The sequence below is a fragment of the Astatotilapia calliptera genome, chromosome 16 (genome assembly GCF_900246225.1).
Source record: "Astatotilapia calliptera chromosome 16, fAstCal1.2, whole genome shotgun sequence".
Lineage (NCBI taxonomy): Eukaryota > Metazoa > Chordata > Actinopteri > Cichliformes > Cichlidae > Astatotilapia > Astatotilapia calliptera.
Genome location: NC_039317.1, coordinates 16481644 through 16508334, shown reverse-complemented (window position 1 = coordinate 16508334; position 26691 = coordinate 16481644). Strand labels below are relative to the sequence as shown.

Here is a 26691-nt window from a genome sequence, read left to right as displayed (position 1 = left end):
CCCACATGCAGTAATTCCTTCAATACTACTTCGGTTTCAAACTTTGAATTTTTAGCTTCTCCTCTTGATTCTTCTGCCACTTCTTTTAATTTGACATTTTCAGCCTGTATTATTTGAAATTCTTCTCGTAGTTTAATCAGCTCAGACTGTTCTGTACTGTATGGTGACGCACTCACCAATCCTCTTCTCGATCTCCCTTGATTCATTTTGGCCTTTTAAACAAAGGAACCAAAGTTTTGTAGAGAAGTGAAGTTTTCGATGTGTTTTTTTCTTCAACCGTCGTCTGTCCTGCACAGAGATGCTGCTGTAGATGTGTCTCTAGCTGTGTCTGGATAAAATGAAAAATGCTGTAACTAAGTGCTTGTGTTGCACAGTTCTACAAAACATTCCATTCCATGCATGCTCCGCCCACATGGTCAGGAATGTCAGGTGCTGCATCACCAAATGCTGCTCCTGTTGCCTAGCAATAACAGCTGTTTACTTTTTGGGGTCTGGTTCATTATTTAATAAAGAAAACATGTCCAAGTATTGCAACCATGGTGCTGAGGCTCAGTGCATATTCTAGCCTGCTGTGTGGGTGGGCAGCTAGAAATCACTGGTGGGCAACATGAGAGAGGAGAAAACTGGAGCAGCCAAGCAGGGAGCTGCAGGTTGCTGGTTTGAGTCTCTGTTCAGATGCTGGTGTCTCCTCTCTCTGAGATGTTTGCAAACAGTCCCAGATAAAACAATAAGGATAATAAACAAACACGTGACTAAACTAACATTTATGACACTGATATATTTTATGTGTAGCAGGATGGCCTCTAGTTTGCAAAACTGTTGGAGCGTGGTACTACAGTGGCTTGCAAAAGTATTCGGCCCCCTTGAACTTTTCCACATTTTGTCACATTACAGCCACAAACATGAATCAATTTTATTGGACTTCCACGTGAAAGACCAACACAAAGTGGTGCACACGTGAGAAGTGGAAGGAAAATCATACATGATTCCAAACATTTTTTTACAAATAAATAACTGCAAAGTGGGGTGTGCGTAATTATTCAGCCCCCTGACTCAATACTTTGTAGAACCACCTTTTGCTGCAGTTACAGCTGCCAGTCTTTTAGGGTCTGTCTCTACCAGCTTTGCACATCTAGAGACTGAAATCTTTGCCCATTCTTCTTTGCAAAACAGCTCCAGCTCAGTCAGATTAGATGGACAGCGTTTGTGAACAGCAGTTTCAGATCTTGCCACAGATCTGAGGGGGCGAATACTTTTGCAAGCAACTGCAAGTGTGGGGGAAGGCTGAGTGAAGTATTTCTTTGATATTGTTTTTCAATAAGCAGATGCAAATATTTACTCCTCTGTTATGTTTCTGTACATACAGACTGGGCGTGCCAAAAGCGATGCACTGCAGCACAGCTTTCTTGATGAGGAAGAGCAGCTGTGCTGTGATGTCAGCTTCAGCTGCCCAGCATGCACACCTGAAATGTTGGCGGTTTCAGTTGATGGTAACAGAAAGCTATATCACTTTCAGCAAAAAGAAAGGTGCTCATTGTTGATGTTCTTTGTGTTTGTGTTTGTGTGACATAATAGTTTTTACTATAGTAACCAAACGACTGTCTTCTGCAAGATGACTACTGTTAAATTAGAGTAAATGGAAAATCTTGTCATTTACTTTATAATTTCTTGCTATTTTATTATATTTGTTACATGTCGTAGACACGGGGAAGAGGCACATGTGGGGATTCCCAGTGGACAGCAGCACGAGAGACTTCAAGGAAGGCCTCCAAACTGGATGAAGAGGAGATGGAGGTCGCTGTGTGTCGACATGGATTGTGTCTTTTGTGTCACTTTCACTTCAGGGACGGCAAACTGTGGCGTGTTTCAGGAACGGTTACATGCCCGACAACTACACTTCTGAACAGGTCCAACTTTTGATTTGCACTCAGAATGATTACATCAAAGAGTTTAGTTAAAAACACTAAATGAAACCTGCAGACTTGCTTAAAGTGATTCGTATTCATGAGAAACTGGAGCGTCATTATCATTGAGTTTATTTCTTTCCCTGCTAAGCAACACCAAGTCTAGCCCTGATTGGCTGATATAAGTGACCACAGACCTGTCGCTGTGTGAGTTTGAATGGGTGATTAGAGACCAACACATGTTTGTTGCTGCTCCATGTTTTCTGCAACATTGTGTGTAGTTACTGCAGCTGTGTATGCATTCTGCTGGCAGGAAACAAGTGAAAGAAAACTGGCGAGCATCCTGGAAGGAAAACTTAATCGGACATAACAAGTTAAAACAGTTTGCAAGTTTCAAGCCAAACTGCTGAATCTACCGTCCAGGTTCTCCTTGATAGCGTGACTCTGTGTTGTTCTCCTTCATTCTTCTGTCTCTGTCTGTCAAATCTCAGCGTATTATAAACCAACTGTTGTCACCCTCTGCTGCTCAGTGTGCTGGCTGTTTTCTCGAGAATCTCAACCACAAGAAAGTTTATACGAACGAAGCTAAAAAACCTGTGACAGTTTGTGAAACGTCATTAGCAGCAGTGAAATAAGTTAGTTAGTGAAATGATAGAGGCTATTTTATGCTGGAAAAATTCTTCTAGCACAAAGTGGCCCAATAAATGGAATTTTTTAATACAGAAATACATCTAATGATAAAAAGCAGAGAATTCATTGTCTGTTTTCCATTGCAGAGCTGGGATGCTCGTCTCCTCATGGAGCGCTCTCGAGCTGTGAAGTGTCCAGATATCAGCGCTCACCTGGCTGGTACCAAGAAGGTTCAGCAAGTGCTCCCCAGGTACAGGATTGGTGCACATGTTGTTTCCTTATTACTCACACAGTGGTAACTGCTTCCTTTGTACACAGTTGAATATCTTCTTTTAAAGCGTAATGTTGCTCTAGCTGTGCTCACTGTGATCCTGAGCTCCTGTTATGTTTGCTGCAGGGGATCCAGCGGAGGATCACAGTGACCCTCATCCACGAGAAGGGCAGCGAGCTCCATTGGAAAGATGTTCGTGAGCTGGTTGTAGGTGAGCAGCCTGCCTTTAGGGTCTAGTCGTGCTATACCTCTGTGTAGAAAACAAAACCCCAAAGCACCGAAACAATGTTTTATAGTGTTTGTGTGCTTTTGATAGAGGAAGACAGGACAGAACATCATTAAAGGGATTTGACTTTGTGAGATCACCCTGAAAACGCACCACTCGGTTCACTCTGAGATATTTTCAGTCTGGAAAGATGAATCTGTCGGGCTTCAGGCTGCTTCTCACTTTAAGCAGTTCATGCTGTAGCTGATGGACCAAAAATGACATTTGATATTTTAGACATTCAGCTGCTGACTCTGAAGCCAACAGGCTCTTGAGTGTGGATGATTGTGTTGGTACTGGATGCTGTGATCAAACAGCTGTTCTGATCTGTCTTCATTCATGCCTGTTGTTATTAAGCCTCCTAAGCTCCAAACCAGTAAAAGCAATCTTTGGAGGCAACACCCTTTTTAGTACTTTGCTGTATTTGTTTGTGATTGTGTGACACTGAACCACAGTGCTATGTATATCCTCTGTAACACTCAGACGTTTCCAGATCAGTGTTTCCCCCTCAGCTGTTTCTCACTATAGAGTCTTTCCTCTGTAACAATGAGGCACCAGCAGAGCATATCTGGCTCCCAGTCTGTGGCTGATAGTGCCCCCTGCTGTTAATAACAGGAACAGTGTAACCTTGTATGGAGCTCATAGTGATGGTCTGAAGATTGCTGCTGCAAGGCAGTAATTTGTATCCATGTGTGCTGTCTATTCTGAGCATATGCAGTTATGTGAGCTCTCAGGTTTTATGTATCAGGACATAATTAAAAACAATCAGGTCCTTAGTAGGTCTTAATATGAGGTAAATATAAAACATGAAGTGTTTGTGAGGTTCATCTGCAGCACCTTTGTCTCTGTGAAATGTTTGCTAATTTAACATTTTCCCTCCTAAACAGGAAGGAGTTTGTGGAGGCCTATGTGAATCATGCCTTCAACACATCAGTGGAGAGTCTGTTCCAGGAGTTCAAGCGAGGCTTCTTCCTGGTGTGTGAGCAGGATTTGGTGAGGCTGTTTCGACCAGAGGAGCTGCAGGGAGTGCTGGTCGGCCAGGACGTGCATGACTGGGAAAAGTTCAAACAGGTAGAGTCAGCCAAACAGACACAGGCTGTAGTTTCACAGCTGTCCTGTAGCACAATAACTGTGTACTGCATACTGTCAAAAGCATTCAGTCGGCTGCTTTAACACAAATATGAACTTGAGTCACATCTCAGTCTTAATCCAGACTTTTGTATGATAGTATAATATAATAGTCAGCCCACCCTTCGCAGCTATAACTGCTTCCACTCTTCTGGGAAAGCTTTCCACAAGGTTTAGGTGTGTTTATGGGAATTTTTTGACTATTCTTCCAGAGGTGCATTTGTGGTGTCAGACACTGACGTTGGAGGAGAAGGCCAGGCTCACAGTTGCTGCTCTAATTCATCCCAAAGATGTTCTATCAGGTTGAGGTCAGGACTCTGTGCAGGCTAGTCCAGTTCTTCTACACCAAACTCACTCATCCATGTCTTTATGGACCTTGTATTGTGCACTGGTGCCCAGCCATGTGCACACATGCCCACACTTTACACTTGGCACAGTGCAGTCAGACAAGTACTTCTGGCAACCACCAAACCCTGACACATCCATCGGATTGCCAGTCAGAGAAGTGTGATTCGTCACTCCAGTAAACACATCTCCACTGCTTTAGAGTCCAGTGTTGAGATGCTTAAATCACTCCATCTGACGCTTTGCATTGTGTTTGTCAGTGTAAGGCTGGGATGCAGCTGCTCAGCCATGGAAACCAATGAAGTTTGGACATCTGTAACAACAGCAGACTGCAGATATTGGTGACTTAAGTGCACTATGAGCCTTAGCATCAGCTGACTAGCTGTCATTTCCAATTACTTCCACTTTGTTATAATATCACTAACAGCTGACTATGGAATATTTAATAGCGAGGAAATTTCATGACTGGACTTGTTGCACTGGTGCATCCTATCACATTACCATGCTGGAATTCATTCAGTTCCTGAGAGCGACTCGTCCTTTCACACATGTTTGTAGAAGTAGTCTGCATGCCTAGGTGCTTGATCTAATACACCTGTGTCCATGGAAGTGATTGGAACACATTAATTGAATGATTTGGATGTGTTAGGGAATACTTTTGGCAACATAGTGTATGCCTGACCTTACAAACTCTATGATTATAACAGTCATTTTCACTGTTTTCAGAACACAAGTTATGGTTGGAGATATCATGACCGCCACCCCACCATACAGATGTTTTGGGAGGTATTTGATGAACTAACTGAAGAGCAGAGGAAAGATTTCCTTCGTAAGTACTTGCTGAAGCCTCCATTATGATATGTTACTGAAATCACACTGTATCATATAAAACATTAGATTTTTCTGCACTTTACCAAGATACATTAGAGAGCAGCATTGTTCTGATTAATATACTGTAAAGCTGCTTCTAGCTGGTGGACTGAGCCGCCTCACCTTTCACCTGGCTCACGTCACACACCTGGAGAGACTCGACCTCCACCTGTGTTGCCTCACGCGAGATGATCTAGAGGCTCTGAGTCAGTTGCTACCAATCTCACACGCCGGACACTAATCGCATGCTCGCTGCAGCAGTCATGTGACTCGTTGTTTTTCAGTCCAGGTGCTGCCCTCTCTCACTGCACTGACCGAGCTTGATGTGTCATCCAATAAGGAAGTGGGAGGTGTGGTCCACCTGCTGGTCTCCGCCCTCCCTGCGACACAAATGAGGCGGCTGCCATTCAACAGCTGCTACATGAGCAACGAGTCCTTCACTGCTCTGGGTAACACACACACACACACACTTGTTTATTTATAGAAGTTTTCCTTCAAGTCATTCTCCCTGAATACCTCTTCCACCCTCTAGCCTGAAATGGTGAAAACTTTGTGTTTATGCATCAGCCCTGGCGGTGTCCTATCTGCGCACGGTGGATATTTCCTGGTGTAAAGTGGTTGGCGGTCACTTGGCGCTCCTGCTGGATGCTCTGCAGCCATCAGTCGTCAGCGAGCTCCGTCTTTGCAGCTGCGAGCTCACCACTGATGACATGCTACATCTGGGTAACTAACACACAATGACATTATACTTTTTCTTTTTTGGTCTGTAGTGGATCATTAGGCTGCATAAATGTATATTAAGACAAGTAAAGCCTGAAGGAAATTGATATTTCTTTCATTTATTTCATGCTGCCAGCATCTGTAGCTGTCGTATAAAACAAAACAATGAAACTATTCGGTGTTATTTTTGTCTCCATCAGAAACATTGTGAACAAAACAGTAAAGTGAACAGGCATAAAGTGATCAGTTATCAATGGGTCCTCTTCCTCTGTGCAGCTGCCGTGTGCAGACGGGGCTGTCTCTCCTCACTCCGTGCACTGGATCTGTCCTACAACAGCTTGGTGGGAGACAACGGTTGGTGCAGTCTGTTTGCAGCAGGAGGTCTGGGCTCTCTGGAAGACGTGGATGTCAGTTTGCGACCTTCAACCTCTGCTCCGTGCTCAGCCTGGCTGCCCGCTCTGCTCCGAGCTCTGCCTCAAATGCCGGCGCTGGCTCGACTGGCCATGCAGAGGTGGACAGCTGAATGTCAGGAGAGAGAGCAGCTCAGGTACTGTCTGAAAAAGAGGAGCGTCCTGCTGGAAAGGGATCCAGATTTACAAGACACATCATCAGCATGTAAAGGGAACAGTCAGGAGAGCCTAGAAGAGAGTCAGCCTGAGGAGATTGGAGCGGACCGCACTGGAATTTACTGTCAAAGAGCGACCCACTTTGTTGCTTTATTATTATTTTTTTAAGTCTCTGTTACCACAAGAAGGTCAGTGTTGAGGTCAGCTGCATCACGTCTGATGTAAACTGTGTCACACGTGATGGTTTCAGGGAATACTGGGAACTTACAGAGTTAAGCACAGCTGGTGTGGGTTATCATATTTGTCGTCTCTCACCTTGGCTGCAGGGTCTGGGTCTTTCCAATGCAGCAGTCCTAACACTTGAGACACACATGCCGAGAAGTGGGGATACCTGGAAATGGACAAAGGCTTTCAGCAGAGTTTTAAAGCAGCTATTCAGGAAAAGAGCTGTGAATTATCTGCATACCTTGTTAGGTAATCAGCTATTTTGGGGTTCTTTAACAAATCAACCAAAAGGTCGACTGAGTATTTTCTCGTCAGAGTACCTTCACCGTTCACGATGATGTTGAGCACAAGCTGGAGCGTTTGATGGATGTTCTTTGCATCAAAGAGCTACGAGGAAATCCCAGAGATTAGAGACAGGATATTATGTGAATCAGCATGAATGTTGTTTGTTGTTCAACAGATAAAAACAAGAAGAGAAAATAGAAACAAAGTAAAAAAGGAACAATTGTTTCTGCCGTTAAGAAAAAAAAATTGAGTCATGGCAGAGACCTGCAGAAGTCTTGAGTCTCATTTGATGACATTTTGTCAGATTGCCTTGTAATTTAAAAAAAACAAAACTGTTTTTTGAGCAAAAGTTCTCCAGGTTTTTTTGGAGTTCTTTCAAAGTTTTCTTATTTTTGGACGTTAGCTGCTTTTTCACTCTTTTTCAGTCCAGTCTGTGCATCTGAACATTTACAGAAAGATTTCTTTGTTTCGTCTTTAGACACTTTGTTAAACGCAGATCCCAGCAGAGTTCGCCTACCTTCTCTCCAACCTTCTCAGGTTTTGTGGATATTATACATGGTTATGCTGAGAATATGTCGGCTACTTTCCACTGGAAATGCCTTTTGGTTAAACTGTCAGCGAGGAATTTGCACTGTTACATTTTTATATAACTTTAATGCAAAAAAAACAGCTGCTTGTTTAAGTGAAAATACACTGATGGGGTTTTTTTCTATTCATGAACAGGAGTGTGATCAGTTTAATAAAAGAAAAAATAACCATAACCAAGATATGAGGGGAAATCTTGGACAAATACAAGCAGACTGGAGCAGCCAGCGTTCAAAACACCGACGTTCAAGGTAACAGAAGGTTCCCGAGCCACATCCACCCAGCTGGTTTCTGTGTTTCTTGTGTATTTGTGTACACTGTGACTTCATGGCTGTCTTGGGCTCCAGCTCTTGTTTTGGTGTCTCATTAATTTGATTTAATGTCCTGCTTAGTGATAACATCACTCTTGGCCTCCCTGCACTGGCTTCCAATTGAATTTAGGATTCATTTTCAAGTTCTTTTATTGGTTTTTAAATCTTTAAATGGTCTGGCACCTGCTGAAGCCCTATGTCCCCACTCGTTCGCTCCGGTCAGCTGAGCAGCTGTTGCTCTCAGTCCCCAAATCACGGCTGAAACTGAGAGGAGACCGAGCGTTCTCTATCGTGGCTCCTAAGCTTTGGAATAATCTTCCTCTTCACATTAGGCAATCGACATCAGTGCTGGTTTTTAAATCCAGATTGAAAAAGCATTTTTATTCACTGGCTTTTGACTCAGTGGTTGACTGACTTGTATTTTATTGTTTTTCGCTATGTTTATTATTGTATCGTATTTATTATTCTTATGGTATCTATTATGTTTCTATTGTTCAGCAGTTTGGTCAGCCTTGTGTGTTTTTAAAGTGCTATATAAATAAACAATGATGATGATGATGAACATAGTAACGTGTGTTGGGTTGCTCTGTCTTCAGACTCACTGTCAGACTGATTAGACAGTGAGTCTGAAGGTGAGAGTCCTCACTGCCCACGCCTGTCTTTGGGTCTGACCAACACCGTTTCCTGTGTGTCATTCCCCCCTCGCCTTCCCCCCATCCGTCCTGTCTGCACTGACCTCTCCAATAAAGACAAAAGGCCTCATTTTCTGAAACTCTTCCTATCCCATCACCTTGCGAAGAATCACTTCACCATGTTGATTAATAAGGACGGTGGGAATGGTTTGAAGTCTCGTCACAGAAAATGTGCCAAAGGCAAAGAATCTGAGCTTGAAATAAAATGAAATGAAAGATCAGCCCCACACAGGGGTTAAATTCAGATGGAAACTCTTATCACACAAAGAGAACAAGCGAATAAATATATCTGAGTGTGGCCCCTCGACTGTCACAGTGTAGCTGACATTTGATCTTATCATGTGTTAAAGCTATTTTAATTACTGAAGAGAACCAGTGTCAAACTCAGCCCAAGTATGGTTGTACGTTAATCCTTAAAGCAACAACGTTTTTAAAGTTGCAGCGTCATTTTTACACCACACCTAAAATCCCACTAATCGTCCGGGCTCTTCACCCTATGACCACACGCTGGGGTATCTAACACCACATGACCCAAATGGAAACTATGTCAGCTGAAAGAAACCCATCGAAATGTGCAACACTTAAAACTTTGCCTGATTGGAGCATGGCTTCAAATACAGCCCTGAAAACAGACAGGCGGTCGTTGGCATTTCGTTACAAAGTTTCCTTGTTCAAAACTTCTGCTTCATTATAGCAACCGAGTGACTGGGATCTACGAGCTGAGCTTGTGTAAGATGTCTGACACTGGAAGCTCAGGTGAGCGGCCATGAAACATGTTTAAAGAACGGCAGCTGTTTTATCATAATTCTGTGGAGAGCTTCATCCTAATGAGGGCTCATGTCCTGAGCAGGGATGCAGAGGAGGAGGAGGAAGGTCCTGGACACATCAGTGGCTTAAATAAATCTGTTTAATATCATTGAGGGAAAAATGACTTTTCAGCTCAAAGACCAAAGTGCTATTCTAAAAAGTTTTTTCTTAGAGTACAGACTTTACATGACTAACCTCCCCTCTTCTCCCCACCTCACATTCGCCCCCATCTTTCGTCCAGGTGGAAAAGACCCGTCACCTTCTGGGAGAGGCGGCTCCCGTGGGAACAGCTCCCACCACCAAGTCCCTGAGTGAGTCTCTGTCCCCCAGCGTGAGCTCCGGCACTCTGTCCACATCCACCTCCGTCTCCTCGCAGATCTCCAGCACCACCTTTGAAAGCGTGAGAAGGAGCTGGCCACCAAGGTGAGAAAAACGTGGGCTTAGTGGGCGTTCTTGTTGCTGCCTTCTTCCTTCTCTGCTCGGAGCTGATCGGTCTTGTTCCTGTTGTGTTGTAGTGCCTGCGCCTTCTGACACACACCTTCAATACTGAATACAAGCAGCTGGTGAACAGCTTCAGTGACTGCAAGGTGAGAAATAATACAAAGAAATAAAAAAATAGCCTTTCTGTGTCACATCAGGGAGTTCCTATATTGACGTCTACCTCATCCTGCTGTTGTTTCACTTCAGCTTTCTCTCATCTCACCGATCGGACGTGATCCATCCGTGACGAGCTTCAGCAGTGCCACCCTCACCCCTTCCTCTACCTGCCCCTCTCTCTCGGACTCGCGCTGTGGCTCCATGGGCCAGAAGTAAACATATTTTTAGGAACATTGACCTCGATCTGCAAACGGTTATTGACAGGTTATCTATTTGATTCTAACTTGGTGTGATTTGTGTTAAAGGACCCCTGAGAACAGCTCACGTGCCTCCAGTCCCTCCTGCTCAGACTGTGAAAACTTCCCGATGGTTCCCACTCTGGAGACCTCCTACCTTGCGCGGGCTGCAAAAGAACGAGTTCCTGAACTTGGTGCCTGATATTGAAGAAATGCGACCAGGGTGAGTAATGCCATATTAACCCAAATACTGTCACTATGACATGTGTCTCACAGACCAAATGTAAGTCGACACTCATGTTCTCTAGTTCAAGCAGAAATGATGTGGATCGATTCAAATTCCTGAGCCTGGATGATTTCAGCTGGAAACAAACCAACTCTGCTTCTTCCTCAGATAATTCAATTCAATTCAATTCAATTTTATTTATATAGCGCCAAATCACAACAAAAGTCACCTCAAGGTGCTTCATAGATACAGAGAAAAACCCAACAATCATATGACCCCTTATGAGCAAGCACTTTGGCGACAGTGGGAAGTAAAAACTCCCTTTTAACAGGAAGAAACCTCCAGCAGAACCAGGCTCAGGGAGGGGCGGGGCCATCTGCTGCGACCGGTTGGGGTGAGAGAAGGAAAACAGGAGAAAGACATGCTGTGGAAGAGAGACAGAGGTTAATAACAGATATGATTCAATGCAGAGAGGTCTATTAATGCATAGTGAGTGAGAAAGGTGACTGGAAAGGAAAAACTCAATGCATCATGGGAATCCCCGGCAACTATGCAAGTTGTAAACAGTTGTAGGATTAAAGATTATTGAATGTACAGAATGATTATTTACACAGAGCTATACAGTAGTGCAGTTAAGATAAGTGAGGGTGTAGATAGTTTCTACAGAGGCTATATAAAGTGCTAGTGGTTGTGAGTGGTGGTTCACTCCATGTTATTATTGTGTGTTTGAGGGTACAGTTGTCCATTGTGGGGGTGTGTATGTTCAGTGCATGAGTTTAACGTGGGTCAGATGTCAGGAGGCAGAGTTCAGGAGTCTGACAGCTGTGGGGAAGTAGCTGTTCCGGTACCTGGTGGTCTTAGTCTGGAGGCTCCTGTGGCGCCTCCCAGAGGGCAGGAGGGTGAAGAGTCCATGTGATGGGTGACTGGGGTCTTTGATGATTTTCCCAGCCCTTTTCAGACACCGCTTCCTGTAGATGTCCTTTATGGCAGGAAGTGGTGCTCCGGCGATGCGCTGGGCAGTTTTCACGACCCTCTGCAACGCCTTCCGGTCCGAGGCAGAGCAGTTCCCGTACCAGACTGTTATACAGTTGGTCAGGATGCTCTCGATGGTGCAGCGATAGAAGTTCACCAGGATGTCTGAGGACAGGTGGTTCTTCCTCAGAGTCCTCAAGAAGAAGAGGCGCTGGTGAGCCTTCTTGACCAGCTTGGAGCAGTTGGTCGTCCAGGTGAGATCCTCGGAGATGTGGACTCCCAGGAACTTGAAGCTGCTCACACGCTCCACAGCCGTCCCCTTAATGTGGATGGGTGGATGTGGGTCAGCATTCCTCCTGTAGTCCACGATGAGCTCCTTGGTCTTCTCGGTGTTAAGCAGCAGGTTGTTTGTGTCGCACCACTCAGCCAGACGATCCACCTCCTCCCTGTAGGCGGCCTCATCGTTGTCACTGATGAGGCCAATCACCGTGGTGTCATCTGCAAACTTAATGATGGTGTTGGAACCATCAGCAGGTCTGCAGTCGTGGGTGAAGAGGGAGTAGAGGAAAGGGCTCATCACACAGCCTTGTGGTACACCGGTGTTCATTGTGATGGTAGATGAGCAGTGGTTATCCAGCCGGACATGTTGGGGGCGGTTGGTCAGGAAGTCCAGTAACCATTTGCAGATGAGGGAACTGATGCCCAGGTCTGTCAGTTTCCTGATGAGTTGTGAGGGGTGGATTGTATTGAATGCTGAACTGAAGTCTATAAACAGCATTCTGGCGTAGGTGTTGTTGTTGTCCAGGTGTGAGAGGACAGAGTGCAGTGCGATGGAGACTGCATCCTCTGTGCTCCTGTTCTGGCGGTATGCAAATTGGTGGGGGTCCAGGGTGGGGGGGGGAGACAGGATTTGAAGTGTGCTAGGACCAGCTGCTCTAAGCACTTAGCTATTTACAGTTCATAACAAGAGACAAGGCACCATTTCTCTCCTTTGTGTTCCAGTCATCGCAGCAGATTAAACTTTTAAAATATTTGCAAATAGTATAAAGAAATATATAAAGAAGTAAAACAATAATTTATTAATACTTAGAAATACTAAAACTTACATTTGTCAGCAAAAACTGCTGCCATCTGAACCGAAACGTTACAAACCAGCTTACCCACAATCTGTGTATTTTTCTATGCTGGCTACTTAAATTGGCATCCAACAAGCTATTTGCTTTAATCTTTTATTAGACAAAGGCTGACTGGTTAGTTCAAGCTTCAACTGCATCCAAAGGACTGAAAATGTTTTAACACAGTGACTGAACTTGATTGAAGTCTCCGTAGTTTGTTGAATCTGTTTCGAGTGACTTATTTTCACAATTCCAGAAATTTTTAAAAGGCACCAAAAAGCATTACAACGCTGAGCTCGAGTCTGTGGACTTCAAAGGAAATGCAGAGGAGGCCAGGGTCCACATCAACAGCTGGGTGGAGAAGCAGACACAAGGTAAGCATAATGTAACTTTAAATGATCTCCACTGTAAATCCTTGGGGATCAGTTGTGTTGTGTTCAGTTGAGACATTATTACCGGATTGTCCACCGTCCACATTATTTTCTGTTTCCAGTTCTTCCAGTCTAATTTCTATTCAGTATTAAGCAGCACTATCTCTGGGTTTTACTGTTTGGTTTCATGCTATTAATAAAACCATCACAGCAGTATGTTGCTGTAAATAGCAGGCCAATTCTTCTATTCTTATTATATTATGTGTGTGGGTACTTCTACTTTGATCACTTGTGTCTTTAACATATTTTTATTTTTCAGGCCCATTTAGGATTGGCTGCTATATGATTCAATGCAGAGACGTCTATTAATACATAGTGAGTGAGAAAGGTGACTGGAAAGGAAAAACTCAATGCATCATGGGAATCCCCGGCAGCCTACGTCTATTGCAGCATAACTAAGGGAGGATTCAGGGTCACCTGGTCCAGCCCTAACTATATGCTTTACCAAAGAGGAAAGTTTTAAGCCTAATCTTAAAAGTAGCGATAGTGTCTGTCTCCTGAATCCAAACTGGAAGCTGATTCCACAGAAGAGGGGCCTGAAAACTGGATTCTACCTGGTGCGCTGTGCTGATCATGCGTGTTCATATACGTGGCAACAGCAGACGTGCGTAGATCAACAATGGGTAATATGGAGTGCAGGAGAGAGTACGACCATGCAGCGTTAAAAGCGTGGAAGTACTTATATTACTTCAAGTGTTATTCTGTAAAAAGTGGCAAAAACATTAGCGTCCGTTGTACACTCTGCGAAAAATTACACTTCAAATCTGAACAAGCACCTAGCACGCTACCATGGGAACGGAAATTCACAGAGAAACCACCAGATCCCCCACTGATATGACCACCGGCCCCACTCCTGCTAAACAGGTGAAAATAGATTTTTTCACATAGTTTTTTTTTAAAAACTGTTGTATAGAATTACATTTTTGCTTGATGCGATTTCCCTAAAATTAAGAGATTAAAAATAATAAAACAATTTTTAAAAAGAGACTTTTCCATTTGACTGAATTTTTATATGATGGATTATGCATAAAAATCGAACTGGGCTGAAAGGTCTATTGCTTTATTAAGTATTCAGGTGTGTACCAAAAAGTAACTAAGTAATAAGTAAATAATTACTTTTGAAATTAAGTAATCAGTAATGTAACGATATAACATTTTTTGAGAAGTAATCAGTAATAAGTAACTAATTACTTTTTTCCAAGTAACTTGAACAACACTGATCCACACACAAACACTAGAGAACAATCAGCCACCGCTTCTATTCTTACAAACGTCACAATTTGCAATAATAACAGTTTGAATGTTTTTATTCACATGAAAGTGTTTCTACATATGAATCATTAACAACTGTCAGATTTAATGTGATTTCTAAACAGAGAAAATCTCAGCTTTGTGTTTTGTGTTCGCATTAGACCTGATATAACAAAGAAAAGAAAGAAAGAAAGAAAGAAAAGATTTTTTTCTCATCAAAGTTTATAAATCAAGTGTACAGTTAGCTTTGATTTAGAAGCAGCGCAGTATGAAAGAGATGTTTCACAGAACATTTACCAGAGACAGACGCTGACTAATATGCTACAGTTCATCTTTATTCTTTTCTAGTTGTGTTAGTGTTGCCATAACTCTGCGTAGGTTCTCTTCATTGTGATTGATTTCTGCAGCTGTTGTCTCAAAGTACTTATTCATGTACTCCTTGCCGGCTCCCACGAAAGTCTGTAGGTCATCCATTAAATCCAGCACTGGTGTAAGCAGTGATGTAAAACGTTTCACTGACTTCAAAAGTTCGTACAAAGGATCCATGAGACGTTTAACATCATCAAGGACAGCAGGAACATAGGCTTTGTCTAAATTATTTTCAGCCTGGAGGACAAAAAATAAACCAAATTAATGTAACAAAATATACAAAAGTATGTAGTGTAAAGAGTGCAAACAGACTTTTGTATGATGGGAAATTGTTTTTTTGTTTTAGTTGTCATAGCAAAGCATGTTTTTCTGTTTGGAGTCTGTCAACATCCATGTCATTGACAGACTCACCTTCCTTCTTGCTGTTTCCTTTTGTAATTTTTCAACGTTTCCTTTCAGCTCCTCCTGCAAAACCAGAAAGAACGTCAACAAACATGCGTGCGAAACATGTAACTGGGACAAAATGAGCATTTTAAAAGTAAGGAGAAAAGCTTAACCAGTGATCGGACGGTCATGATTTAATGGTAAAGGTGGTTAATTAAAAGTTACATTCTTTATTAAAACAACAACAACAAAAAGAAAGTTAACAGTCAGTTTACCAGTTCGCCCTTGTTTATCAGTGAACTTGAAAGATGGAGCAGACACAGCAAAATCCTAACTAAGCCTTCGGTAGTTGTGACACCACTCATGGTCAACTGTGCCGCTATCACTTTAACATGGTTTACTTGGTTTACTGAAAATGATTTGCAGCTCACGAGCAGGAGGACACAGGAGACCTGCACACCTCCAGGACACTGCGGAGTGCAGCTCGGATCTCAGCTGACCCTTCTCACCCTGGATACAGTCTGTTTGACCTGCTCCCCTCAGGCAGGAGGCTCCGGTCCATTCGCACCAGAACCTCTCGCCATAAGAACAGTTTCTTCCCCTCTGCTGTTGGACACATGAACAATAAACGTACGACTGTCCCCACCACTAACTCATGACCCTACACTGTGTTCACTGCATGATTCCATGTTTTGGCACTGATCACCACCTGCACTCATGTATATATCTTTCTACGTAGCACTTTGAATTCTTATTCTCATGTATATATCTCATGTATATCTCATGCATATATCTTTCTACGTAGCACTTTTAATTCTTATTCTTACTTTTATTTTTTTCATGTCTATTTAAGCGCAATTTATGACAGCATGTTTGCACTGAAGCACCGCAGCAATTTCCTAATGTTGTAAACCTGCTCAACATTTGGCAATAAAACCCATTCTGATTCTGATTCTGATTCTGAGATGAGGAGGCACAAAATTGAAAATTGAGACAAGTCTTGGGAGTGGTGTCATTAAAGCTGCTGGTAGAGTGCTCAAGGCCTGCACCGACCAGCTGGCTCCTGTGTTCACCAGACTATTCAACCTCTCCCTGACACATGCCTCTGTCCCTCACTGCCTGAAATTGTCAACAATAGTCCCAGTCCCCAAGTCCACCACCATCAGTAGCCTCAGTGACTACAGACCCATCGCACTGACTCCAGTGGTTGCAAAGTGCTTTGAGAAGCTGGTCCTAAAACACATAAATGACTGCCTCCCACCCAGCTTCGACCCCCACCAGTTTGCCTACAAGGCAAATAGGTCCACAGAGGATGCAATTTCCACTGCTCTCCACTCCGCTCTGCATCACCTGGAGAATCCTGGGACATCAGTAAGGATGCTCTTCGTTGATTTCAGCTCAATACTATCATCCAAGACATTCTTATAGACAAGCTGGTAAACTTGGACTCCCCCCCTCCAAGAGCCGAATGAGACTGTTGATGCATTCGTGACTGCCTTGCATGCATTAGCAGAGCACTGTAACTACGGACCGCTCCACGATGAGCTGATAAGAGACAGAATAGTAGTGGGCTTGGCCGACACGAGGCTGTCTGAGCGCATGCAGATGGAAAAAGACTTGGACTTGGATAAAGCTATAAATATGGCCAGGCAGTCAGAAGAAATCAAAAAGCAACAGTCAGCTTTGAGAAGTGAAACAAATGTAATGCATGTAAATGCGAAAACAGTTGACAGAGTGATACAAAAGCACGACAAAACAAAGTTCAACATGTTCAAAAATAAAACTGTCAAAACACAACAGCAATATAGCAAGAGACAAAGTAACAAATGCTACAAGTGCGGAGGCTCTCCACATCCGAAACCTGAGTGCCCAGCAAATGATGCAAAATGTCATTTATGTGGAAAAAAAGGTCACTACCAGCGAGTCTGCAGACAAAGCAAGACAGTGCAAAGTATTGAGGAGGAAGAGGAGCAAGGTTTCTTCCTAGGCTCAGTTTCCAGTGACGGCCAGGCGTGGACAGCCAACATACAAGTGAAAGATGCAAAAATCACTTTCAAACTGGATACTGGAGCAGATGTGACTGTAATAGCTGACTCGGACTTATCAAAGATTTTTGCTAACGAACACAGACCAGTTCTCCAGCAGCCAGAAAAACCTTTGTTAGGCCCTGGAAAAACACCACTGGACGTTGCAGGTTTTACAAAGCTACAGCTCAACTACGGAGCGAAACAGACAACAGAGAAGGTCTATGTTGTAAGAAACCTGAGCACTCCACTGCTAGGCCTGCCCGCCATTACAGCTCTTGGCCTGCTGGTGCGAGTTGACGCGGTTTCAATGGACACTCTGAAGACTACTTACCCTAAACTTTGCAATGGTCTAGGGAAAGTGCAGCGGGCCTATCACATTAAACTCAAACCGAATGCTATGCCGTACTCACTCAAAACTCCGCGAAGGCTTCCTCTGCCTCTGATGGGAAGGGTAAAAGAGGAACTCCAACGAATGGAAGAGCTTGGTGTCATTACCCGAGTTGAGGAACCAACGGATTGGTGTGCCGGCATGGTTGTTGTTCCAAAGAAAAACAGCCCTAGGCTAAGACTTTGCGTAGACTTTACCGGACTAAATGAGTATGTGTGCAGGGAAAAATATGTGCTGCCATCGGTTGAACAAAGTCTCGGAATGCTCGCAGGAGCCAAAGTGTTTAGCAAACTGGATGCCAACATGGGCTTCTGGCAGATTCCCCTGTCCGATGAGTCTGCCAAACTCACCACCTTCATCACACCCTTTGGGCGGTTCCACTTTAACCGCCTACCGTTTGGGATCAACTCAGCGCCCGAACACTTTCAGCGCATGATGACGGAGGTCATCGAGGGTCTCGAAGGAGTGGTGTGTCACATTGACGATGTGTTGGTGTGGGGACGTAACCATCAGGAGCACGATTCCCGTCTCCATGCTACACTGCAAAGACTGGAAAAAGCAGGCATAACGCTGAATGTTGAAAAATGCGAGCTCTCCCAGAGCAAGGTTGCTTTCTTGGGTCACATCATAGCGGATACAGGAATCAGTCCTGACCCGAAGAAAACGGAGGCAATTACAGAAATGACAGAGCCAACTAATGTGTCAGAGTTGCGCAGTTTTCTGGGCATGGTGAATCAAGTGGGCAAGTTCATCCCCCATTTAGCTGAAAAAGACAAAGCCCTGCGAGATCTTCTTTCCAAAAAGAACGCATGGTATTGGGGAACTGACCAAGTGAGAGCTTTCAAAACATTACGAGATGCCCTGACCTCACCCCCAGTGCTCGCAATGTATGACCCCAACAGAGACATTAAAGTATCAGCAGATGCTTCATCCTATGGTCTCGGAGGTGTTCTTTTGCAGCTGTGGGAAGAAGGATGGCGACCAGTGGCGTATGCATCGAGGTCCCTTTCTCCTACAGAACAACGATACGCACAAGTGGAAAAAGAGGCACTGGCATCTACATGGGCGTGTGAGCGTTTTCGTGATTTCCTGATTGGTAAACATTTTTGTCTTGAAACGGACCACAAACCTCTCGTTTCCTTACTGGGAGGACAAGCTCTGGATCTCTTGCCACCCAGGATCCAGCGATTCAGAATGAGACTCATGCGTTACTCGTACACTGTGCAGTACGCCCCAGGGAAATCGCTCTGGACAGCAGATACTTTGTCCTGCTCACCTCTGAAAAAACCAATGAACCTGTCAGACAAAGAGCTAATGGAAAGCACAGACATATATGTCGACAGTATTGTAGCAAACATGCCTGTCAGTTCATCATATATGCAAACACTGAAGGAACAACTGAAAAGCGACAGTGTGTGTGCTCGCGTCATGGACATGTGCACCGAAGGCTGGCCAGAACATGCAAAACAAGAGCCTTTACTGCGAAATTACTGGCCTGACCGAGCCACGCTCACTGTTGAAGACGGCCTTTTGTTAAAAGACACACGGCTTGTCATTCCTTCAGCAATGAGAAACGAGGTGCTGGAAAAACTACACGAAGGACATCAAGGTGTTGTAAAATGTAAAGCTCGTGCACGCCAAACAGTGTGGTGGCCCGGGCTGAGTCAACAAATCTCTGAGATGGTGCTCAAGTGCAAAACGTGTATTCAAGAAAGACACAATAACAGTGAGCCACTCATGCCAACAGAATACCCTGCCCACCCATGGCAGAGAGTGGGCACAGATCTTTTCGAGCTGGGAGGGAAAACTTACCTTCTCGCTGTTGACTATCACTCTAGATTTGTTGAGATTGCTTTGTTAAACAGGACAAAATCAAACGATGTCATTACTCACCTGAAATCTTTCTTTGCCCGTCACGGCATCCCAGAGGTCCTCATGTCTGATAATGGGCCACAGTATTCAGGTCAAATCTTTACAGACTTTGCAGCAGCATACGGCTTCAAACACATCACAAGCAGTCCCAAGTTTCCGCAAAGTAATGGAGAAGCAGAACGTGCTGTGCAGACTGTAAAAAATCTTCTGAAAAAAGCAGCTGATCCTTATCTAGCTCTTCTTGCCTATAGAGCTACACCACTGCAGTCCGGATACAGCCCTGCAGAGCTTTTAATGGGCAGACGTCTGCGAACCACACTGCCGATGCTTCCGTCGCAGCTGGAGCCCACACTGCCGGACAACGCACTGCTCGCTCGAAAGGAAAGGGAGAAGAGGATGATGGACATGGCAAACTTCAACAGGCGCCACCACGCAAAACCTTTATGCAGCCTGTCCCCAGGAGAGCAAGTTTGGGTGACTGATGTCAAAACTACAGGCACTGTTATCCAAAATCACTCTACACCCCGATCATACACAGTGGAGTTACCACAAGGGACTGTGAGGCGTAATCGTGTGCATTTGATTCCTTTAAGTTCACCTGTGCATGAACCTGCTAATGTGCCTGTGTTGCAGAAGCCTCAAACACCCAGTGTGATCCCTGCTACACCTGTTAACACTGATGTGGTCAGAACCAAGTCAGGGAGGCCAATAGTTAAACCTAAAAAGTTAGATCTGTAAGAAAAAAAAGAAAGGTTGTTGTTATGTAACTGTGTTATAAGGGTTTTGTAGAGCACAGTAAAATAAAGCTAAAAAGAGTTGTTAAGAAAAGAAAAGAACAAGAAAACAAAAACAAAAGGTTAAAAATGTAATGCAGATTGTTTGCCAGATGTTCTTGTATGGCTTTGAAAAAGAGAAGTTCTGTCCTGAGAAAAGGAATATTCTGTTTTTGTTTAAAAGGGGAGATGTGGTGTATTCATAATTGTCTCTGGTACATTTGTTGTATGGGCAGTATGTGTTCACTGTTTGATTGTGTAATTACGTGTTACGCACTGGCAATGCATGCTGGTAGATGGTAATACAGGAAGAAAAGAGATGGTCTTACCGCACACAGTGGTCCCGCGTACTTATTCAGATTCAGAGTAAGAATCACACAGTCCACAAACACATCAGCTCTAGTGAAGAAAGCCCAGCAGCGCCTCCATTTCTTGAGGGTGCTGAGATGGAACAGGCTGCAGACTGACCTCCTAGTGTCCTTCTACCGTGCCACTATAGAGAGTGTGCTGGTGCACGCCATCCCTGTGTGGTACGCTGGTTGCACAACAGCTGACAAGAAGAGACTACAGAGGGTCATCAGAACTGCAGAGAAGGTGATCGGCTGTCCACTCCCCTCCCTGGACTTAATTGCCAGCTCAAGATGTCTCTCCAGAGCCAGGGCAATTATAAAGGACCACCTCCATCCTAACCACCACCTCTTCAACATCCTGCCCTCTGGAAAAAGGCTCAGATCCATCAGGTGCAAAACCAACAGACTAAAGAACAACTTCTTCCCGTGGGCTGTCAGAACTCTTAATGCAAACTAAGAGTGTGTAAAGACTTCCCCAACACATCCACCCTGACACTGCTGTTGATCATCTATGTGCAATATCTCAGTCTTTCCATGTTCTGTGCAATATTTTTGGCTCATGTGCAATTATTTTGGTCCCAGTCTGTTTCAATGTTTCCTACACATACACCATGTATATAGTTCCACTCACATATGTATACATATACACTGTTTTTTATTTTATTCTATTTATTTAATTATTTATTTATTTTCCGCCTTCGTTGTATATTGGTTTCTCTTCTTACTTTAGCACCTTTGTGGTTCAGCTACCCAATTTCGCTGTGCAAGAAACTGCACAATGACAATAAAAAGCTCTAAGTCTAAGTCTCTAAGTCTCTAACAGGTGACTGTGCAAATACTGGAAAACTGAGGACCTCTGGCGGACAAAAGGAATAATACACAAAAAAGTGCTCAGACATAAACTGTGAGAGTTTAAAATTTGTTCTGCAAAAATAGAATTTCACCAAATTAATAGAAATGCATATTTTCCAGATTACATTACTATAAAAAAGAATATTCAAGATATTGATTCAGATTCTATTTAATCATCATGAAAGACATGTTATAAAACTCATACTGGACTTTTGACACTGCACATATTTCACTTACACAAACTATAAAGGCATTAAAGGCATTTAACAACAGTCATATTATAAGAGAGGATTAAGACTTGAATACACATCTTCTATCAGATTAAAATAACAACAGCGTGTCAGCGAATCAGAAAAATGTATTAATCCCTAAAGAAATGATGTGGTTACACAATGATAATAACATCATAAATGTTGCTTTGGCTCATTGACCTCAGGTATTTGAATTTCTCCACCTATATTACCTCTACTCCCTGAAGCATCTCTGTTAAACCTGTCTCCCTCTCATTCACACAACTTCTCTCCAGAACACTCCTCCACCGCTACAGGCCGTCTTTCACCTGTTTCTTAATGTTGTCCACAAACATAATAGACCAGAGACTCCTGCCTGACCTCAACTGTCAACCTACCCATCATCATAAAAATGAGAACAAAATAAAGAGCATAGATTCCTTTCAGTACTTTGGATTTCTTTTCTTTTGACAGAGGAAAAATTCAAAATAAGATGAACAGTAAAAACAGGTAATAAATAATAAAAATAGAAGCTAAGGAAGATCTTCAGAACACAAATTTGAAACTCAAATACAACTCAAAACTCTAGGACCATGGCACTGAATCCTGTGTGCTGTTCAATAGTCTAGCAATAGCAATAAGAGAGATAATCCCATACAGCTTATGACAAAATTTGATCCGAAGTGATTGATGGCCCTAATCACGACCTTTTGACCCCCCGCCCCTCCCCTCCGTGGGAAACCCCCCGCGTGACGAATCGTATCCGGAGAAAGGGGGGGGGGCGAACCCCGGAAGCGCGCCATCTGTTGCTAACCGTAACGAATTGCACCCCGAGAAAGGAGGGGGGAACCTCCGGAAGCGCGCCATCTGTTGGAGGGGAATAAAAAAGCAGAGAGGTGGAGCCCCGTCACAATTTCTAAGGCACAGACACAAGATGGATTTCCTTCTGCAGCCCCGCAGCGTTCCTGTGTCCGATGAGATCTGCTCTCCCAAAGAAGAAGGCTTTGAATATGACATATTCAAATACAGCATATTTACTATGGAAGACATCGATCCGGACCTTATGACCCTACCGGAAATACTCCGGAAGTGTCTAGTCATTTTCAGACCTGTTGCGTCATGTTCCCTAAGCACAGCGGTGATGCAGCAGCTGATTCTGTGATGTATAGAGAGACAGAGCGGATGTAATTTTACTTTCTTAAGCTGCACCGGCGTTTGTAATGGAAATAAAGAGTGACTTCCTGTAGAGATTTCAATAGTAATTTTATTTTCCTATAATACAGACGCTGTAAAAAAACCTTTAAGATACACCATAGCTTGTGATGAAAAGAAGAACTTTCTATCCGCTTGTAACCTACAGGCTGCCTATGTGTAAAAACGGATAACTGTCCCTTAGTGAATACTACTTTTCCTTTTGAGAGACTGAAAAACAAACCAGCGACAGGCGATCTTGTTTCACACACACACACACACACACACACACACACACACACACACACACACACACCCCGCGGGACCAAGGAGGAGTTTTTTTTCTTCATTACTTTTACAATGGGTTTTCTCAATAGATAGAAAATGATGACGCTGAGGAGTCAACATCCGATATTATCATTGCTTGTAACCCGGTAAATAATTTCGTACATCTCCCCATAAAACAAGTCTTAGTGGAAAAAAGCTCATATTCGAATAAGTTTATTCCCCTCTGTGGGAAAGAGTTTTTTTCTCAGAGTCAACCATGAGGCGAGTTTTGTCAACAGTAAGAACAAGGTCAGACAACTGTTGCCCATTTGGTAAAACAAATACCCGTCTCAAAGTCATATTTTACCGTTGCAGAATGTGGAAAACAGACGGCGTTCGCAAGAAGGCAATCAAAAAAAACAAAAAAAAAAACAACCCTCTCTAACTATTGGTATTGTCAAGAGAAAGATGCGAAAAACAGATGCTTCGCTAGACTAGGATAAAATGAGAGAAGAAACGGGAGGGGAGTCGATATCTACTCAGCCCCTACTGTGACAGTTCTACCAATCGCGAGGAAGAATCCGTGAATATTATGTCAGCATTCCGTTCAAACAACGCCGCCGATCACACACACACACACACACACACACACACACACACACACACACACACACACACACACACACACACACACACACACACACACACTGCGGGTCAAGGAGGAGTGAGACGGCAGAATAGTTTTTTTCTTCATTACTTTTACAATGGGATTTCTCAATAGATAGAAAATGATGACGCTGAGGAGTCAACATCCGATATTATCGTTGCTTGTAACCCGGTAAATAATTTCGTACATCTCCCCATAAAACAAGTCTTAGCGGGGAAAAAAGCTCATATTCGAATAAGTTTATTCCCCTCTGTGGGAAAGAGTTTTTTTTTCTCAGAGTCAAGTTTTGTCAACAACTGTTGCCCATAAAGTAAAACAAATATCCGCCTCTAAGTCGTATTTTACCGTTGCAGAATGTGGAAAACAGACAGCCCTCACAGGAGGCACCATAGTTAAAATATTTAAATTTCAACTAAATTTGTAGTAATGATCGGATTTCCTCACTTATCTACACCACACTCCTTGTCCTTGATTTCTTATCGTTCCTCTGTCCCTTAATAGAAACCACATATATAGAAACTATCCTCCCTTTCAGTTGTCTTTTGCACTTCCATATCGCAAAGCAGTTACTGTAGGTTATTTTCTGCTTATGCATTAATGTAATTAATTAACTTATTTATCCTTAAGTAAGGTAATGACTTGAGTTCTAATGCTTTTTGTCTCTTGAGTTAGCTGTCAATGTGGGATTTTTTTTCCCCTTTTGTCCAGTTAAAGCTGCCTTTCATTCTTCAACACAGCTTAAACTCTAATAGGTAAGCTTTCTTGTAATTTCTTAGTTCTGCAGGCTTCTTGAAAGACATCCGAGACTCTTCTTTGGATGCTGGCTGCCTTTTGTTTTGTTTTCTGTCAAGATGATCCCACACTGCTTCGATTATCTTGAGGTTCGAACCCTGGAGAGATCAATCCATGACTGATGCGTTGTTTCATCCAGGCATACTTTGACTACATTGGCAGTATGTTTGCGATCATTGTCGTACTGAAAAATGAAGTTGAAGCCAATCAGACACTACGTGGTATTACATGGTCGATCAAAATCTGGTGGAACTTTTCTACATTCATAATTTGATTAATTTGGATAAGAGCTCCAACAACACTGGCTGAAATCCAGCCTCAAAGCACGGTAGAGTATCCACGCTGTGTTAAAGACGGCTATAGACATTCACTGTTGTATCTCTCTTCGGACCTCTTCCATGCATATTTCAAATTTGGATTCATTACTCCATAAGACATATTACAGCTGATTTCTTTTTCCAGTCAATTTCTTGTGTAATTTGGCACACCTCAGCCTTATTTTTCTCTGTTCTCCTTCCTTAAGAATGGCTTATTAACAGCCACCCTTCCAACTCAGATAACTTTTGATGAGGTTTCATGAAATGTTTACAGCACTTGAGTTACTCGCCACGGCCATCCTAAATGCTAAAAACACTAAACTTTAATTCTAAATTACGTAATTAACGTTAACCAGAAAAAACAAGCCAAAGTCGAAATGTTGCTGAGCTGACCTGTGGTATGCTAGGTCTTCTAAAGCACGTATAATGTAAACAGAACTGGTCTTTGCACAGAAGCCTGTGGAGCTTCATAATTAACCTCAGTGTGTGAAGAGGACTCTCCATTTAATAATAGCTGTAATAAAATGTTATGGCCGACGGTGTTAAACGCTGCACTTGGGTCTAGCAGGGAAGATTTCAACTTTTCAATACGAATGAAGGCTGCAAACTGATTAGATTAATGTCTGATGATCTTTTCTGTGCTTCTTCAAGTTTGTAACACCAAACATATTAAAGGATGATGTAAGGCTCACAGGAAGAGTTTAATTAGACACACATTTACTATTTTCTTTATACTCTTTCTTTCTTGACATGTTTAATATGATTACTATCAGAGGAGAAAATGAACCTTGTGTAGTCTAAAAACTTTTTTATTTAATCAAACTGTAATGTTGTTGAACTCTGACGGACGTGTCTTTTAATCTTGTCAACAAATCCTTAATCATCTAAATCTGCCATTTATCATCTAGTAAAATGTTCCCTCTGCTTCTGCTGCACATCTCCCCGGACACTCTCCGCTTCACCTGTCCTGTGCAGCTGGTTCAACCCCTGCCTGCCTCCTTAAACTGGGGTGTTTAAATCTCTTTACCTCTGTTGTGAACTTCACACAAAGTTTGTGGTAACAAAATCAAACTGACGAGGATCTCGTTTGAAAAACACACACACTCACGAGACAAAATAAAAACAGACTGCTCAAAGCAAAAGCAGAGTCCTCACAGCTGGTAGTACAAACACAGTGACAACATGCGTATTAGATACCCTCAGTGCCAAAAGCATAAATATGAAAAAATGTGATCACCAAGAATATCCTAAAAATGGCATTGAGGTGCGTGTTACAGTAAAGAAAAAAAAAGTAGCCAAATTTTCATCGGAAAATGTTGAATTTTAGTAAAAACAATGCTCTGTAGTTTGATACTGTCGTTACAGACAAAGCAGATGTTTAAAGCCTTTGGACGCACATTTGAAACGCACTCATTCTCCTTATCAGCTGGAAACATTAAAGCCGTAAAATGACTTTTTCAAACGGATAAAAACTATTGAACAGCAGCAATGATGAGCCTGTTCCAAAATTTGAATGTACATGTGTTGAAGGTGCGGGTCTTGTTGAATTATTAAACATACTTTCTTTAATTTTTCGTGCCACAAAAACAACAACTTTTAATTTCTTCTGCTTGAGTCTCGGCCTCGGGTAGCTCTACTTATCATTGCTCAGTCAGTCGTCTGTTTGTGCTACTTTTTTTCAAGGAGCAGTGGATTATTGGTAAGGGTGACTTTATGTGTTTAGCTACTTAAGTGGAAGTACTGTGGAAAGTTTTACCTTACATACATAGATCTACCAGTA

General features: G+C 43.0%; 2 protein-coding genes and 2 long non-coding RNA genes across 5 annotated transcripts; 3 read left to right on the top strand and 1 right to left on the bottom strand.

The window, feature by feature from the left end:
- Window positions 1–1250: 1250 nt before the first annotated feature.
- Window positions 1251–6867, top strand: LOC113007569 (leucine-rich repeat-containing protein 31-like). Its single transcript, XM_026144288.1, has 9 exons — window positions 1251–1490; window positions 2681–2784; window positions 2932–3016; window positions 3958–4141; window positions 4411–4506; window positions 5270–5372; window positions 5698–5862; window positions 5981–6136; window positions 6410–6867. Exons 5-9 carry the CDS (start codon window positions 4489–4491, stop codon window positions 6865–6867), a joined length of 900 nt encoding a protein of 299 aa, XP_026000073.1. The 5' UTR covers window positions 1251–1490; window positions 2681–2784; window positions 2932–3016; window positions 3958–4141; window positions 4411–4488.
- A 79-nt stretch (window positions 6868–6946) lies between these two features.
- LOC113007460 (protein CIP2A-like) lies at window positions 6947–9471 on the bottom strand. Its single transcript, XM_026144054.1, has 3 exons — window positions 8708–9471; window positions 7166–7311; window positions 6947–7090 (listed from the first exon to the last, which is right to left on the bottom strand). The coding sequence occupies exons 1-3, from the start codon at window positions 8798–8800 to the stop codon at window positions 6964–6966; spliced, it is 366 nt and encodes a 121-aa protein (XP_025999839.1). The 5' UTR covers window positions 8801–9471; the 3' UTR covers window positions 6947–6963.
- Window positions 7089–8663, top strand: LOC113007465 (uncharacterized). The gene is made up of 2 exons (XR_003269912.1): window positions 7089–7173; window positions 7933–8663. It is a non-coding gene; the product is annotated as an uncharacterized LOC113007465 (long non-coding RNA).
- Window positions 9472–9803: 332 nt separating the features above from the next.
- LOC113007464 (uncharacterized) lies at window positions 9804–13367 on the top strand. 2 transcript variants are annotated; one of them, XR_003269911.1, is made up of 5 exons: window positions 9804–10027; window positions 10120–10191; window positions 10292–10413; window positions 10507–10660; window positions 13007–13367. It is a non-coding gene; the product is annotated as an uncharacterized LOC113007464 (long non-coding RNA). The 2 variants fall into 2 exon arrangements; XR_003269910.1 differs by lacking the exon at window positions 13007–13367 and adding an exon at window positions 10746–10862.
- The last annotated feature ends 13324 nt before the right edge of the window (window positions 13368–26691 follow it).

What these genes read in the sequence shown, in the direction of transcription:
- LOC113007460 (XM_026144054.1), bottom strand. Translation starts at nt 8,800, where the DNA reads ATGACACACAGGAAACGGTGTTGGTCAGACCCAAAGACAGGCGTGGGC. An exon ending in ACTGTCTAATCAGTCTGACA is followed by an intron (nt 7,312 to 8,707) that starts GTGAGTCTGAAG and finishes ATTTCCTCGTAG; the next exon opens with CTCTTTGATGCAAAGAACAT. An exon ending in ATAGCTGATTACCTAACAAG is followed by an intron (nt 7,091 to 7,165) that starts GTATGCAGATAA and finishes GTCCATTTCCAG; the next exon opens with GTATCCCCACTTCTCGGCAT.
- LOC113007569 (XM_026144288.1), top strand. An exon ending in CGAGTCCTTCACTGCTCTGG is followed by an intron (nt 5,863 to 5,980) that starts GTAACACACACA and finishes TTTATGCATCAG; the next exon opens with CCCTGGCGGTGTCCTATCTG. An exon ending in TGATGACATGCTACATCTGG is followed by an intron (nt 6,137 to 6,409) that starts GTAACTAACACA and finishes TCCTCTGTGCAG; the next exon opens with CTGCCGTGTGCAGACGGGGC.